The sequence below is a fragment of the Bactrocera oleae genome, chromosome 5 (genome assembly GCF_042242935.1).
Source record: "Bactrocera oleae isolate idBacOlea1 chromosome 5, idBacOlea1, whole genome shotgun sequence".
NCBI lineage: Eukaryota > Metazoa > Arthropoda > Insecta > Diptera > Tephritidae > Bactrocera > Bactrocera oleae.
This window is the reverse complement of record NC_091539.1, coordinates 54515254-54529320: the sequence shown is the minus strand read 5'-3', so window position 1 is coordinate 54529320 and position 14067 is coordinate 54515254. Positions and strand designations below refer to the sequence as shown.

The window sequence follows — 14067 nt, the reverse complement described above, 5'->3', positions numbered from 1 at the left end:
CTTAGTTAGAATGTATCGCAATCAAGAAAGTATGCAATTTTAAGTGAACCAATCTAAAGATGAACTTTCATACCAAATATATTTGATAAAAACTATTGCCTACAAAAACCTTATGCTTATCAACCAAACTACCAAAGCATTGTATAAATCTACAATGTACCGAACCAAAACGGCAACGCTGATTCGCATGCTCTGCGATCGGCATTTTGCCATGGTGTGCGGTGAAATAGCAGGGCTAACGCTACCAGACTATAAAAGGTGTTGTGGTGAATATTAAGAAGAAATTAAAACAAAATAATAAAATTAAACAAAATTCAATAAATAATATAAAAATTAAATTGCTAATATTTCTTGATAACGGTATTTATGCATACTTACTTAAATAAAAAAAAATTTAATTATATTAAGTCAAAAAAATTATTAAAAAACATATAATTGTTTAATATTTCTTAATAACGGTAAATTATTTAATTTAAAAAAATATTTACAAGGATATAATTGCTAATTTTTTGTTTGTTTTGATAACAGTACTTATGCATATTGGTAAGTATTAAAATTTTTTTATTAAATTCAAAAACTAGCTAAAAATATATATGTATATAAAACTACAGTTGTTTACAGTTATAATTGAAATATTTATTTTTTGTTTTTCTTTACTTACGTACATATATGTATACATATAACACACTTTTCACAATTTTATTTTTATTGAATAATATTTTTTTTTCAATTTGTTATAATATTTTATGTTTTTGTAAATAATTATGTACTTATCAGTGTATAACTTGTCATATAGTGTAATAAGTTTTCATATTCAGTGCTACACCTTGAAGTGTGTGTGTGTGTGCGTGTGTCGTAAAAGTAACACATTTTTGTACAGAATGTCTTTTATTTGTATATAACCAATGCATAAATGTATTAAATAATTATCATAAGATGATATTATTTCCGTAACAGCCATTTGTGGGTGAAAGAGTGAGAATTTTATATATTTTAAATGCCTATTAACGACTTTGGCAAATCTTTTTATAAGTAATCAAACAAATTGAAGCTATAAAGCTCGCTTTATATAATATACATATGTATGTATGTGCGGCTAACTGTAACTGTAGTGCAATTATTAAAATTTTATAAAATTGCAGTAATGATTTTTATAGAAAATTTCAGTTAGTTTATATACAAACACTAACGCTTGCTCATGTCAGTCAGTTGTTACAATAACAACAACTATTTCTCTTTTATTTTCAGCCATTTATGCATTGGTTAGCAAATTTCCCGTTAATATATTTAATTGCTATAAATATTTCATAAAAAAATATGTAGTAAACTTTAGTGTGCGAATTCTTCAACATTTTCCATATTAAATGTTTGTATGTATAAATGTGTGTGTGCTCATGTGAGACGAATTTAAAAATTCAATTACATTGTGGAAACCGTTGCTTATTAATTAAATAAAAAAAAAACAATTACAATTACATTGGCCTATTCTAACCTACAAAAACGTACTATTAATATTTCGTGTTTTCATTATACGAGTATGTATTCACTGTTTTTTATGCATTATATATATGTATAGTATGTATGCATAATATATATAATATATAATTATTTTGACTAAACAACACAACTTTCTCATTATAACAATCATTTGCATTTTCATACACAATTTCATTTTCAAATATTTATTTATATAACTAGTATATACAATGCTAACATTGAAATAATTAGTCTTTTAACAGAGTTATTACACACTATTAATTGGCCTATTTTATATACATTGTATATATGTATGAATGCATGTTTGTATGTATGAGTTTAAATTTATTCAACATATAATATTGGCACATTTATATTTCTTTTAACGATTATCTAACCTAAATATTTACAACGCTTTTTACTAATAAAATATTTACATTTAAATTTATATTTACATATTTATGCAAAGCATTAAGTTTTATGACTTTTTTTTTGTTAAAATATACAATATTTGTATTTGTTTGACAAATTTTGGTATGTTTTTTCTTCTTATGTGAAATTTCTAAGTAATTTATGTATTAAGTATAAGTGCAGGACACAAATCTCTAAGTGTAAGTAAATTTTAATTAACATTGCCAGACCTTGTTGCTTTCACTTACTGGTTTATCCTAGATATTTAATATATGCACGTTTGTATGTATGTAGGTGTGTATGCTACGGAAGAAAAAATTGACAAATGGAATTTTTTATTTGTACCGAGTATGGATAAAATTTTTCCAAGTCACCAGTTTTGTGGACTCTTTCGAATAACTTTTTAATAATTAATTTTTTTTTTCATATACGGAAATAATACAATTTTCATGTGATACAAACAAAATAAAAAATAAAATAAAAATTTAGCCACTCTTCAGGGTATAACTTCTGTTGTAAATATGTGAGTGCTAATATTTATAATAACAGTATAACCAAAAAAAAAATTGTTTTACATGTGTTTAATTTTTTAATTTTGGACTTTTAAAATTTCTTTTAAAGTTTTCTATTAAAAATATTTACAAAAAAATTTAGTTTGAAATGTTTCCGAAATTATATTGAAATAAATTTTAATTGCAAATAAATTACAATAAAAGCGCACGATAATTATTTACCTATACCTTTGATTTAAAAATATTATATTAAATATTCATCAGGAATATATACTTTTTTATTACAAAGAAATAGTTGATAAAAAATAAAACAAAATTAAGTTTTTTATTTCACTAGTTTAAATATCAAATTTCGAGAAATTCAACAAGTAATTAAAAAAATTCAATATATCCAAAAAAGTAGATGTGTGTTTTTACCTATAAATTATAAAAAAAAAACTGATTTATGCTATATTTACAAAAATGTTCTTTTAAAAAAATTTACTTTCGGGGTAATTGTATTCAATCATGTTATATATAAGTATAAAATATATTTTATAAAACACTAAATTTCATCAATTAATAAAGGTAATTTCAAAAAAAAAAAAAAAACGAAAAAACGCTATTATGCCCTTCACAAATACAAAAGTTTCCATACAAGGACTTGAGTGTGATAGGTACGTTTGTATGACAGCTACATATATTCTGACTAATCTGAACAATTTGTTCCAAGATTGTAGCGCTGCCTGGGACAATAATTCATGCCAAACTTCGTGAAGATACCTTGACAATTAAAGCAATTTTTCAAACAAGAACTTGTGTTTATGCAATAGTTGTGCGATATCTAAGGTTCCGTGAAATGAGCTTCCTTGGGATAAAAAGGAAGGTATGCGAAATTTCAGAAGGATATCTCGAAAATTAAGCTTATTTTTTTCGTAAAATTCTTGGTTCTTCGTACGCGCAACTTTGTGTGCAGCCAAACATGTAGCACTACCCAAAACTATTTGCCTAATACTACGTACAGCTAGAACATAACAACATTTTATTTTTATAAAAAAAAACCTTAAAGGGGTATTCAAGTCTAGAGGCATGAATTTCAGGTAATTTTCAAAGTGTCGTAAAAAAGGCAATTAATATTTTTACTATCCATTTTTCATTAGTGATTTATTAACATTACAAGAATACAGCAAAAAAATAAAAAAGTTAAAAAATTATCAGCTAATAAAGTGGGGGGTTGATTGACACGTGATCATACCCACGATTTCAACCATTTTTAAACCACTGTATTTGACAGTTCGAAATTTTGAAAAATAGTAATTATTGAAATTGGATATAGTTAGTTACAGACATAGACATGTCTATAAAGAAGAATTTCTAAAAATTTCAGGTAAATCGGTCCAGTAGAACCTGAGAAATCGTGGTTATCGTTTTAATAAAGAAAGTTTCGAGAAAAACGCGTTTAATGTATCAGTTCCGGCCGAAACAGTTTGGATGCCAGGTTATCAAAATACCTAAATCTTCGAAAATAATTTGAATTTTGAAAATCCTCTTGCAAACATATTATTGAATAGTTAAACTTTGATAATATAAAAAAACTTATAATTTTTTTTCTAGACTAGAATACTCCTTTAAGAACTTAATATTATAATTTTGGCGAGTATTTTCTACAAATGTATGATCTTAAGATCATCTTACAGCGACCTAACCCTGCTTAGAGTGGTAGTAACTAATATTAGGTTAGGTTTGGTTGTAGCATTGAACCTAACCTAACTAAAAAAAATAAGGAAAATAAATGTAAATGTGATGCTTTCAACTTATTTCTGTATGTATGTATGTAGGTTTATCTTTGAGATAATGAGTATATAACGAAAATATTTAAGGAACTTATTAAAGCAATCAATTAAATTATCTTCACTTTGAAGAAAATTTACTTAAGTAATATGTATATGTACATAAGTGTAAATATAATAATATAAAACATATTTTACTTATTATATAATATATTTTACTTGTTTAAGTATAAAAATTCTTCTGTTTCACTTGGGAATCGCTACAAACTCATAGCCTTTTACTCTTACGTTTAGTAAATATATTACTTACTATTTAGTTAAACACATACTAAATGCATGTATATAGCGGCATGCATGCCATATAAGTACCTTTCAAACACTTTCGCACACACTTATACGAATAACAACAGTAAATCAGTCGCAAAAGAGTTTCCAAATGTAAATCACCAACAACTATATAATGCCTAAACCTTTGGCCGTGATAGTGAAAATTTCGCTAGTCATCAACTAAGCAATAACATGCAATTAATATGCTTGATACGAGTTGTATTATTTTTACAATATCAGCGCAGCAAATGTTTGCCGCATACGATCACTAAGGAAGCTTGCCTTGTGCAAATCTTTTCACTTTTGTTTTTTTTGTATACATTTTTTTTTTGGTTAAATTTTTTAATTTGGCCATTCCATAGTAGCTCGATGAGTTCAAATTCATTTCATTGTATTTTGCTGTGACCAAAAATCTGATGTAACATAACCGTATGAAACTATTGGCTGAACTTGTTGTTGCACTGGCGTTTTTGAATCGTCGTCAATATTCGCGTCACTGGTAGCGTTTTGTGCAGCAGCAAACTGTGGATATAGTTTATGTGTTAGTAGGAAATTTGTCTTTTCTATTGAAGTTTTGTGTTTACCTTGGTCAACGTATCGGGTAGTAGGTAGCCACTGTTTGTTAGTGACATATTTTTAAAAATATTGGCTTGCGCATGCTTAGAATTACTTTGTGAGTGTTGTTGCGGTAGTGGCATTAGAGATTTCTTGTTTTCAAACATATTGGTATGCGATGCAGCGATCTGTAGAAATATAAAATGAAGCTTTAATTAGGTATTCGATTAAAAGGTGGAAAAGAAAAGTCAATTAACCTTAGGTAGCTCATCGGGCAACACATAATCGTCAGTTGTAAGCGCAAAATTTTTAAATGGCTCCGACTGCGCTGGCTTGATTGCTATTTGTGGAAATTGTTGTTGTAATGGCTTTTCAGCTTCGTTTTGATCTTCCCGCGTGGTAGCCATATGTGCTGTGGGCAACTGCAAAAATATATAATTGATAAAATATATACGAGTATTTTGATACAACAACAAAAGCGATAACGTTGAAATTAATGGGTTATATCCACTTGTGAATTTCAAAAAATCGAACTTTGTTTTTGCAGAAATATCGAATGTACATATGCTTGAGAATATTCTCCGAAAAGTTGATCCGGCAAACAGTTTCGGATATATGAGCGTATTTGTAAGAATTTTTAAACTTAATGTAATCGGTTTTTATAACTTTAAAAGCGTGTTTCTCAAAACGCTGTTTTCGAAATCAGTGAAGAAAATTTCTCGAAACGGCTGGACCAACAAGCTTCGTATGCATATTTGTCAGTTGTCATTAAAGGAATAATAATTTCATTTTATTAAGCCACTCTAAAATTTGAATTTTTTTCACAAAAAACGGTTTTTTTTTTTAAAACCGCCTTCTTGTAAAAAATCCAAAGTTTGACTGGTCGTGCATTCATTTATAGTATTAATAATTTTTTTGTTTTTGGATTTTAGATAATTTTAAGCAGAAAAATCTTTCTCACTGCCAGACATCTATTTTCGGAAGTTCTCCTTCAAAAGTTCTCAAAATAAATATCCCATTATTAAAGTAAATTAAATTCTGTAAGTTTACGTTTTTTTATTTGTTTAATAAATAAAATGTCTCTTAAAAAACAAAAAAAAAAAGTCACACAAAAACGCTTTTTTTTTACTTGCAAGTGCATATAACTCCTTTAAACCGATTCAATTACTCATCGAAACCGTTATTTACCTTGTGCAGTGAATCGGGTAGCACATAATCGCCGGTTGCAAGCGTTGGAAAGAGTTGCGACTGCGCCGTTGCAGCTTTCGCTTGCGAGTGCTTTACTTCCATTGGGTTTACGGAATTCTTTTCGGCATGCGCTGTTGACAACTAGAAGCGGCGATTATAAGAAAAACACGATTGAAATAAATAATAACCAAAACAAGAAAAACGTTACATTTATTGCACCGAAGCTATAATACTCTACACAATAAAAACAAAGTTTTCCATAAAAGAACTTGATTTTGATCGACCAATTTGTATGGCAGCTATATGCTATAGTGCTTAGATACCGATATGGGTTTCTACCAAATGAGCCAGCTTCTTGTGGAGAAAAGGACGTGTGCAAAATTTCAGATCAATATCTCAAAAACTGATGTACCTATTCATGCATATACAAACGGACTTGCCTAAATCGACTCAGCTTGTCACGTTGATCATTTATATATATATATTTTTTAATAGGGTTTCCTGCTGGGTGTTAGAAATTTCGTGGCAAACTTAATATACTTGTACTTGTATGTTACCCTGTTCAGAGTATAACAAAAACAAATTAGTTACCTTGTGGAGTGAATCTGGTAGCACATAATTGTTCGCCAGTGGCGCATTTTTCATTAAATTATTATTATTAATATTGTTTTTATTATTATTATTTGTCATTTGTAGCAAAAGCGGCGACTTTGAATTTTTGTTGAGCATAGCGACATGTGGGGTTGACACTCTTGCAGCGATATCGCCCGCTGTAACATAAGCTCCGAAATTTCCTTTGTTAGCACTACTTTCCGAAGCTGAACTACACTTTGATGTAATTGAATGTAAGGGTAAGTATGAAGATTCGCTCGATGTGCTGCTGTCATTAATAATAATTGGTGTTATTTGTTCCGCTTGCAAGTAGTCATCATTAATGAGAATGGGCTTGTCAAATGTCTTTTTACACCGCAACGGTGAAGAGGAGCTGAGACTTTTTAAAGTTATTGTAGTCTGTGGCGATGCTGGCTCGCTTTTCGCCCAACAACGTGAAAATTCCCTATTGACATCTTCACTACTTGTACTGGGTGTGTCACTGCCACCGTCGCCAACGCCATCGACACCACTTTCACTGCTACTCGAAGGTACGGACGTATTCCCAATATTGATTAGCGATGCACCATCACTAGCTTTTGTAGATACAATCGAAATATTTTCCGGTTTATTATCCTCCGAACAACTGGTTGATTTTGAGCTCATGCTCATTAGTATTATCACCGAATCCGGAAATCGTACATAAACCTTCCATTGACGTTGCATAAAATTGTAGGTCCAAAGTATGGTCACTATGAACATGCTAACGAAAATAAACGAGGCCGCTAATGTTTCCCACGGAAATGGCAAACAATTGTAATTCGGCGAACTCTTTGGTTCCGATTTCAACATGTAATATCTTGTATTACTCATGTCCGGTAATTGTGTTCGGATACTTCCATCAACTGGTTCACACTTAAAATCGTTGTGCGTTTTATATTTGTATGCATATTCGGCTTTTTTCGCTTTTTTATTGTAATCAGCCACAATATGTTCCTTTGATATGTCATACTTATACATATTATAAGTAGTTTCTTGCGTCTGTAGTGGACTTCGTGCGTATGCAGGATCGGTGAGACGACGCATTCGTTGCATTGCTTCTTCTTCTGCGATAGCGAAAGTGCTCTTATCTAGGTCCTTTTCGGCTACTACATTTATAGCGCGTACTTGCATATTTTGTACGCCCTCCCTGCAATCGGGATATTTCACGCGGCACTCGTGTTTATTTCCTGTTCCTGGCTGTACCGTTAAAATCTGTCTTAGATTATGGTCATTAAATATTAGCTCGTAGAACACCGTATGGGGTCCTAAATTTTCAGCTGCGGTCCAACTGAGCACATAATCACCACCATCTCGATTTAGCGTTACATCTGTTGGTAACGTTGGTACTGAAAAAAGAATGATTGACACAATTTTTTTAATAACTTATTTAAAAAAATTTTACGTATATATCATTTCCTTACTGCAAGACAGTCATAACTTCAAAAATGCGATTTTCGAATTATACATGCAGTAATGGTCATAAACTAAAGTTTTATATTGTGTGAAAGTTTCATATTTCTACGATTTTCTCGAAATAGCAAAGTTTGAGTTATAATTAACTCGTATTAAACTAACGAGAGATACCATCTGATCACATTTGATCCGGACTTACCAAAAAAAAAAAAAACAACGACATTTACACGTGTTTTAATACAATACAAATCTTTGTTATCGCCTTCAAATAGGCTCCTTTTAAGCTAAAACAAGCATGTCAACGCTTAATACAATTTTCCATACACTTGTGCTGAGATGGCCTTTTGTTTTTTTCGGTATCGGCTTGTTAGACAGGTTTGACGTCATATTCATAAACCCACTTCTTGTCACCAGTAACAATGCCTTTACGTATGTAGGGTCCTCAGCTACGTTTTTAAGCATTGCTTGCTTTTACGACCTCTACTCGACGTCATTTTTGCAAAAGATTTAGGTCTTTTGGTACGAGTTTAGCATTGGGTATGAAGCGTACCCAAAACATTAGCCAAAACGTGTTGAGTCGATCTATAAGATATCCTCTGCTATCTCTGATGCCAACACGATGATTTTGAACTTTTCCGATGTTATCGTCGTTAACAGAGGTGGATAGACGACTCGTGCGTGGCCAGTTTTCGATGACTTCAAGACCTTCTCTGAATGCTTTATGCTAGTCAAATATTTATGTATGTACGTGATAAGGTAGAATCTCCAAAACACTTTTTCAACGGAGTTGTGATTCCATTAAATTTTAAGCAATACAAAAGTTAGACAATTGACATATGGAGATCAAATTTCCGACGAATATAAAAGATTTGGTTTGCGCGTGCAGTTTAAATGTACCAGTCCGGGTCAAGTTTGATCAGATGATACAGAGAAAAAATATCCCTGCATAGCAGAATTTTTAAGTAGGGATACTTTTTGCTGTTTATACATATATTACATGTCTAATCATTTGGTTGAAAATCATCAGACAAATTGATTTCGCGATGTCTCTCTATGCATCTACGAGTTAATAGATTCATTATTGTACTCACTGCCAATCATGGTGGTAATATTAATTGAAGCACTTTTAATTGATTGCTTTGATGTCCACGCTGTCAGCCATATTTCATAGACAGAGCCACTGCTTAGATCGGTTAATATATAAGACAAGTTAGCGGTCTCATTGAATTTTACCTCCGTTTCGTAGTATTTTTTATACCTTAAAGTATACACAAACAAATTACCATCACACAGAAATTTCAAACATTTTTAATGTTATACATACCAAATATAATACTTTTGCAGAACCCCATGGGTTTCGGTCGGCGCTTCCCATGAAATTTTTGCCGAATTACTTGTCACGTCCATATACTTAAGATTAGTTGGCGGTGCAGGTGCTAAAATAACAGTAGGTTAGGTTTTTAATATTTATTATGAACATAATTATATAATCGCAAGTTTGAAATTCACCTGCTTCATTAGTTTGGCGAACCACCACTGTACTAGGCGGGCTCTTTCGATTATTTGCGCCGTATAACTGTATGCTGATGTTATAAAATGTATATGGTTGCAAATTCGTTAAAATGAAGTTTCTACTTTGTCTAAACGTTTCGATTTCTGAATGACAACTGGGCAACGTTTTATTATCCATGACGCAATAGGTTATATTATAGCCATCGAATGCATTCATACAATTTGTATTAAACCAGCTTAAAGAGATGCTTGACTCCGACATGACGGTAGCGTCCACCGTTATCTGCTTTAAGGATGCGTTTAAATCAGCAAAGCAAGTGGTCCACTTAAGTCCACTACTTCCGAGTGGATAGTTGGCGGCTACGGCCATTATAAGTTGATTCCTCGAGGGTATGGGATATTCGCTTTTCGTGTTTTCTACATATTTGAAGTGCATGGGACCCTATTTTGCGTGAAAAAAAAATTGTTAGACATTATATGTATAGAAAAACTGTATAGTAGTATATATTGCTTTACTTCACACTCAGTCCTCTTCATCAACATTTGCTGACACCAGAAGACAGTATAGTTGCTTGGTGGTCGCTTTTCGTAGTCATGTGGATGCTTCCATTTTAATTTGAATGCTCCATTTTCAAACAACTTCTCAATTTCTAATGGCGGATTCATATCGCTGGGTGGGACGCGTATTATGCTTACATTTGACGAAACACCGACTGCATTTTTGGCGAATATTTTATACATTTTAGGCGTCTTAGACCAATGAAAAGCAACTATTGTGTTTTTGGTTTCTTTTTTACTGCAAAAAAAAAATAAAGTTAAATTTCTTTCAATTGAGTTGACTAAATGTTAAACGGAGACGAATTCATATGTGTGTGTTTTGGGAAAAAAACTCTACACTCCTAAAATTTTGCTTGCAAAAAGCAAGCTGCTGTTGTACCTAACAAAGTAACAAAGTATCTAACTTAGAGCAGATAACACTGGAAGTTTTTTGATGGTATAAAAATATATACAATTTACGACAAATTTTCTAAGCTTGAGAATTTACTTACTCGTACAACTTTTGTCCATGCATATCCAACTTTTGAATGACGTAAGTGAAATTTTTACCATTCCTCTCATAATCTGGCAAATCCTCCCAATATAGGGTTGTGTCATTGCCATAATTGTAGAAACCACCAACATAAGTGTGTGGCGCACGATCGGGTATACGTTCGGTGGTATTAAAGGTCACTTCAGTTGGTTCATTCCATTCGCATGTATTGCAATTAACACGCGCTGTTAGCCTCACAACATATGGCCAATAGGCATAGGAAAGGTTTTCGAGTATAAAATCATATTTCAAGAGAGCACTGTATTTAATTAAATTGTATTTAGTTAAATTGTACTTTTTGAAGTTAACCGGTTCAACAGTAATATTATATTCCAATCCACGTTCATAGGAATATTTCTTATCGTTTTCCCAAGATAAGCGCACGCTGTTGGGGGTTTTATTACTCACATTGACTTGCAATTTAGCCGGTATGACTGCAAGTAATAGGAAGCATGAAAAATATTCAAGAAACATAAAAGATCTGTCTTCAAAACTTACCGCGCTCATGGGTGTTTATGGAAAATTTATTCGTGTACTCTCCTAAAACATTCGTCGCGATCAAAGTGAAATTATGAAAGTTGGCGGATGGAATATAAGTGCAGTAATCGCCAGTATTTAACGTCTTCAACGTTATATTATGGAATGAGCCGTTGTCTAGTTTGCAATGCAAAATCTTGTTCAATGCCTAAATGTGAACATTGAAAAAGTGTATGTTAAGTTCCGTTTTCTTTTTCAGTAATTAAAATTTTTTTTAGTTTTATAGTGCCTATTATATAAACTACCAGTAATACTTACTACATATGTTATTTTATATTCTGTTGGTAAGTTATTTGGTGGATAGAACATTCTGCATCTCATAGATTCATAGTTGTAACCTGTGCATTGAAAACTGCTTACTGACTCCGGAGCTTTTCCTGCAAAAAAAAGTTTATATACATTTTTTGGTTTTTACTTGAATTAGCGTGCAAGTGATTAGATTGCAATTAGTTGGGAACCAGCGTTGTATGGCGCATAAATACCGTTACATGCAGCTAAACGAGTTAGGGTAGACAAACTAAAGAATATATAAATACCGTTCTACAAATTATCAGATCTAATTGTCTTAAAACTATTTGCAAGGTCAAACTTTCTCTATACCCACTGCACGGGGTATATTAAGTTTGTCATGAAATTTGCAACACCCAGCAGGAAACATCGAAGCGGATGATCAGCGTCACGTACTAAGTCGACGTACATCTCTCTGTCTGTCTGCACATACGCTAACTACTACGTCAGTTATTGAGATATCGATCTGATATTTTACACACGTCTTTTTCTTACCAATAAGCTGCTCATTTGCCGGAATTGACGATATCGATTCAGTATAGAATATAGCTAACATACAAACTGATCGATCAAAATTAAGTTCATGTAAGAAAAACGTTTTTTGACAAGGCACTAACTTCAGGAAATTTTGCATAGCCTAAGACAACGCTATCAATTTTGGAGATAAATTTTTAGATCGGACTACTATAGCATATAGTAATGAACCAAATCAGGTGCTTGTCGGGAAAACTTTTTTTATTTGACAAGATATCATCATGAAATTTGGCTGGAATAGTATTCCAAGGCAAGCCTATAATCTCGAACAAATTGTTCAGATCGGACCACTTTAACTTATGGTATAGCTACCATACTGATAAAAATTACATTCTTGCATAGAAAATTTGAATTTGAAAATTAAAGATTATTATTTTATACTAGCTTCGGTTCAACACAGGTTAACCATTTTTCTTGCTCTGATTTACGTTTTCGATCTTAGATGACTATATCACAGATCGCCAGTCGTTCAGGGCTCCGGAAAGGGGCCACATTTGCAAAATCCTTATTCGCCGAAATTTTATTAGATTAGAACACCTATTGAGAACCACCAGAATCCATTAGTATCAAGCATTTTTGAAAGGAATAAATTTTAGGGAGATTTACCAAGATACAAGCCATTCCAAGATACAAGTCTCTGCGGATACGCCACTAAAGTAAACGTGGTGCAAAACCCATCCATGCTAAAATTACCGATTCTGCTGGGCGATTATGTCGACCGAAGATTGGACACAGCGCGAACTGAACCTATAATTTGGTGACAAATTTGCACGGTTTGCAAACCTTGTTTACAGAGTAAGTCTATTCATTATGAAATGGCAAACCAAGCTAGGTACAAATCAACTAACAGCTGTCAAAAGGACCAACTTCTAAAAAATATTGCCTCATTGTAAAACACACTTCTAAAACAAAACACCCTTTACAATACTAGATTTTATAACTGCAGACTACCATATTTGACTCGAGGAAGTAGAACAGGCAGCTTTGTCATGCAGTCTAAATTTTCAAACATTTCGACCAAATCTTCTTTCCATGCCAACCTACCAATCGGACTGTGAGTTCGAAAACGAAGCGGACTCGGTTGCATACTTGAACAAGGACCGTCATAATGGCAGCGTTACACAAATTTATGATGGAAAGATTTTATGCAACAGCTACTACAATATAGTTCAAGAATTTATGGAAGATCGTAAGCAACAGTTTCCCATCAATTGAAATGAATACCTTTCCACACATGTAATATCTAAATATGTGTGTGTGTGCACTTTTACAGCTTTTGTAATTCAATAGTTGCTAATTAATTTCAGGTAATCAGCTTCAGTTCCAAGTAAGAGTATTCCCGGCACGTGCATCTATGCGCCAAAATAAGGGCCATTAAGGCAAGGTGATCGAAATGCGGCCAGTTACTGAGTTATTGGTCGTTTCGGTGCTTAATGCTTCTTTAAATGAATTTGTAATCGATTTTATGACGCGATTAAACGAATATGCCGGCGTAATCAGCTCGATATGTATTCAGGTAAAAATATGGGGATATATTTATTCAAGATGCATTATTGTAATAAATATCCACTTATTACTTTCGATATTTTCGAATATACAGTGAAACCTCCCTCAACTGGACAGTGACGGTTCAACAATTTTCGTTGATCGAAGCTCTACATATTTGGCCTACCATTACTGGTCACGTTGAGTTAAATCAAAACCTAAAATTATATTTAAAGTGGCCTAAGCTGTTAAAAGTTAATCAGAAAACCTTTTTTTATATCTTCTATGGAACAAAAGAGTGGTAAGCAGAAGCGATGGCAAAAAAAGATATTATACG

The 14067-nt window shown here is 32.2% G+C and overlaps 1 protein-coding gene across 11 annotated transcripts in view; it reads right to left on the bottom strand.

Annotated features, from left to right (window-relative positions):
- Window positions 1-3551: 3551 nt before the first annotated feature.
- LOC106625379 (cytokine receptor) overlaps window positions 3552-14067 on the bottom strand; it is a 55997-nt gene continuing 45481 nt past the window's right edge. For all 11 annotated transcript variants that reach the window (XM_036376322.2, XM_070110782.1, XM_036376335.2 and 8 more), the window contains 12 exons: window positions 11682-11800; window positions 11385-11571; window positions 10846-11320; window positions 10313-10592; window positions 9794-10238; window positions 9609-9720; window positions 9376-9542; window positions 6830-8217; window positions 6239-6379; window positions 5308-5472; window positions 5080-5238; window positions 3552-5017 (listed from right to left, as the gene is read on the bottom strand). In XM_036376322.2, the coding sequence (XP_036232215.2) occupies window positions 4877-5017; window positions 5080-5238; window positions 5308-5472; window positions 6239-6379; window positions 6830-8217; window positions 9376-9542; window positions 9609-9720; window positions 9794-10238; window positions 10313-10592; window positions 10846-11320; window positions 11385-11571; window positions 11682-11800 (3779 nt within the window). In that variant the 3' untranslated portion in view covers window positions 3552-4876. The remainder of the gene's footprint in view (window positions 5018-5079; window positions 5239-5307; window positions 5473-6238; window positions 6380-6829; window positions 8218-9375; window positions 9543-9608; window positions 9721-9793; window positions 10239-10312; window positions 10593-10845; window positions 11321-11384; window positions 11572-11681; window positions 11801-14067) is intronic.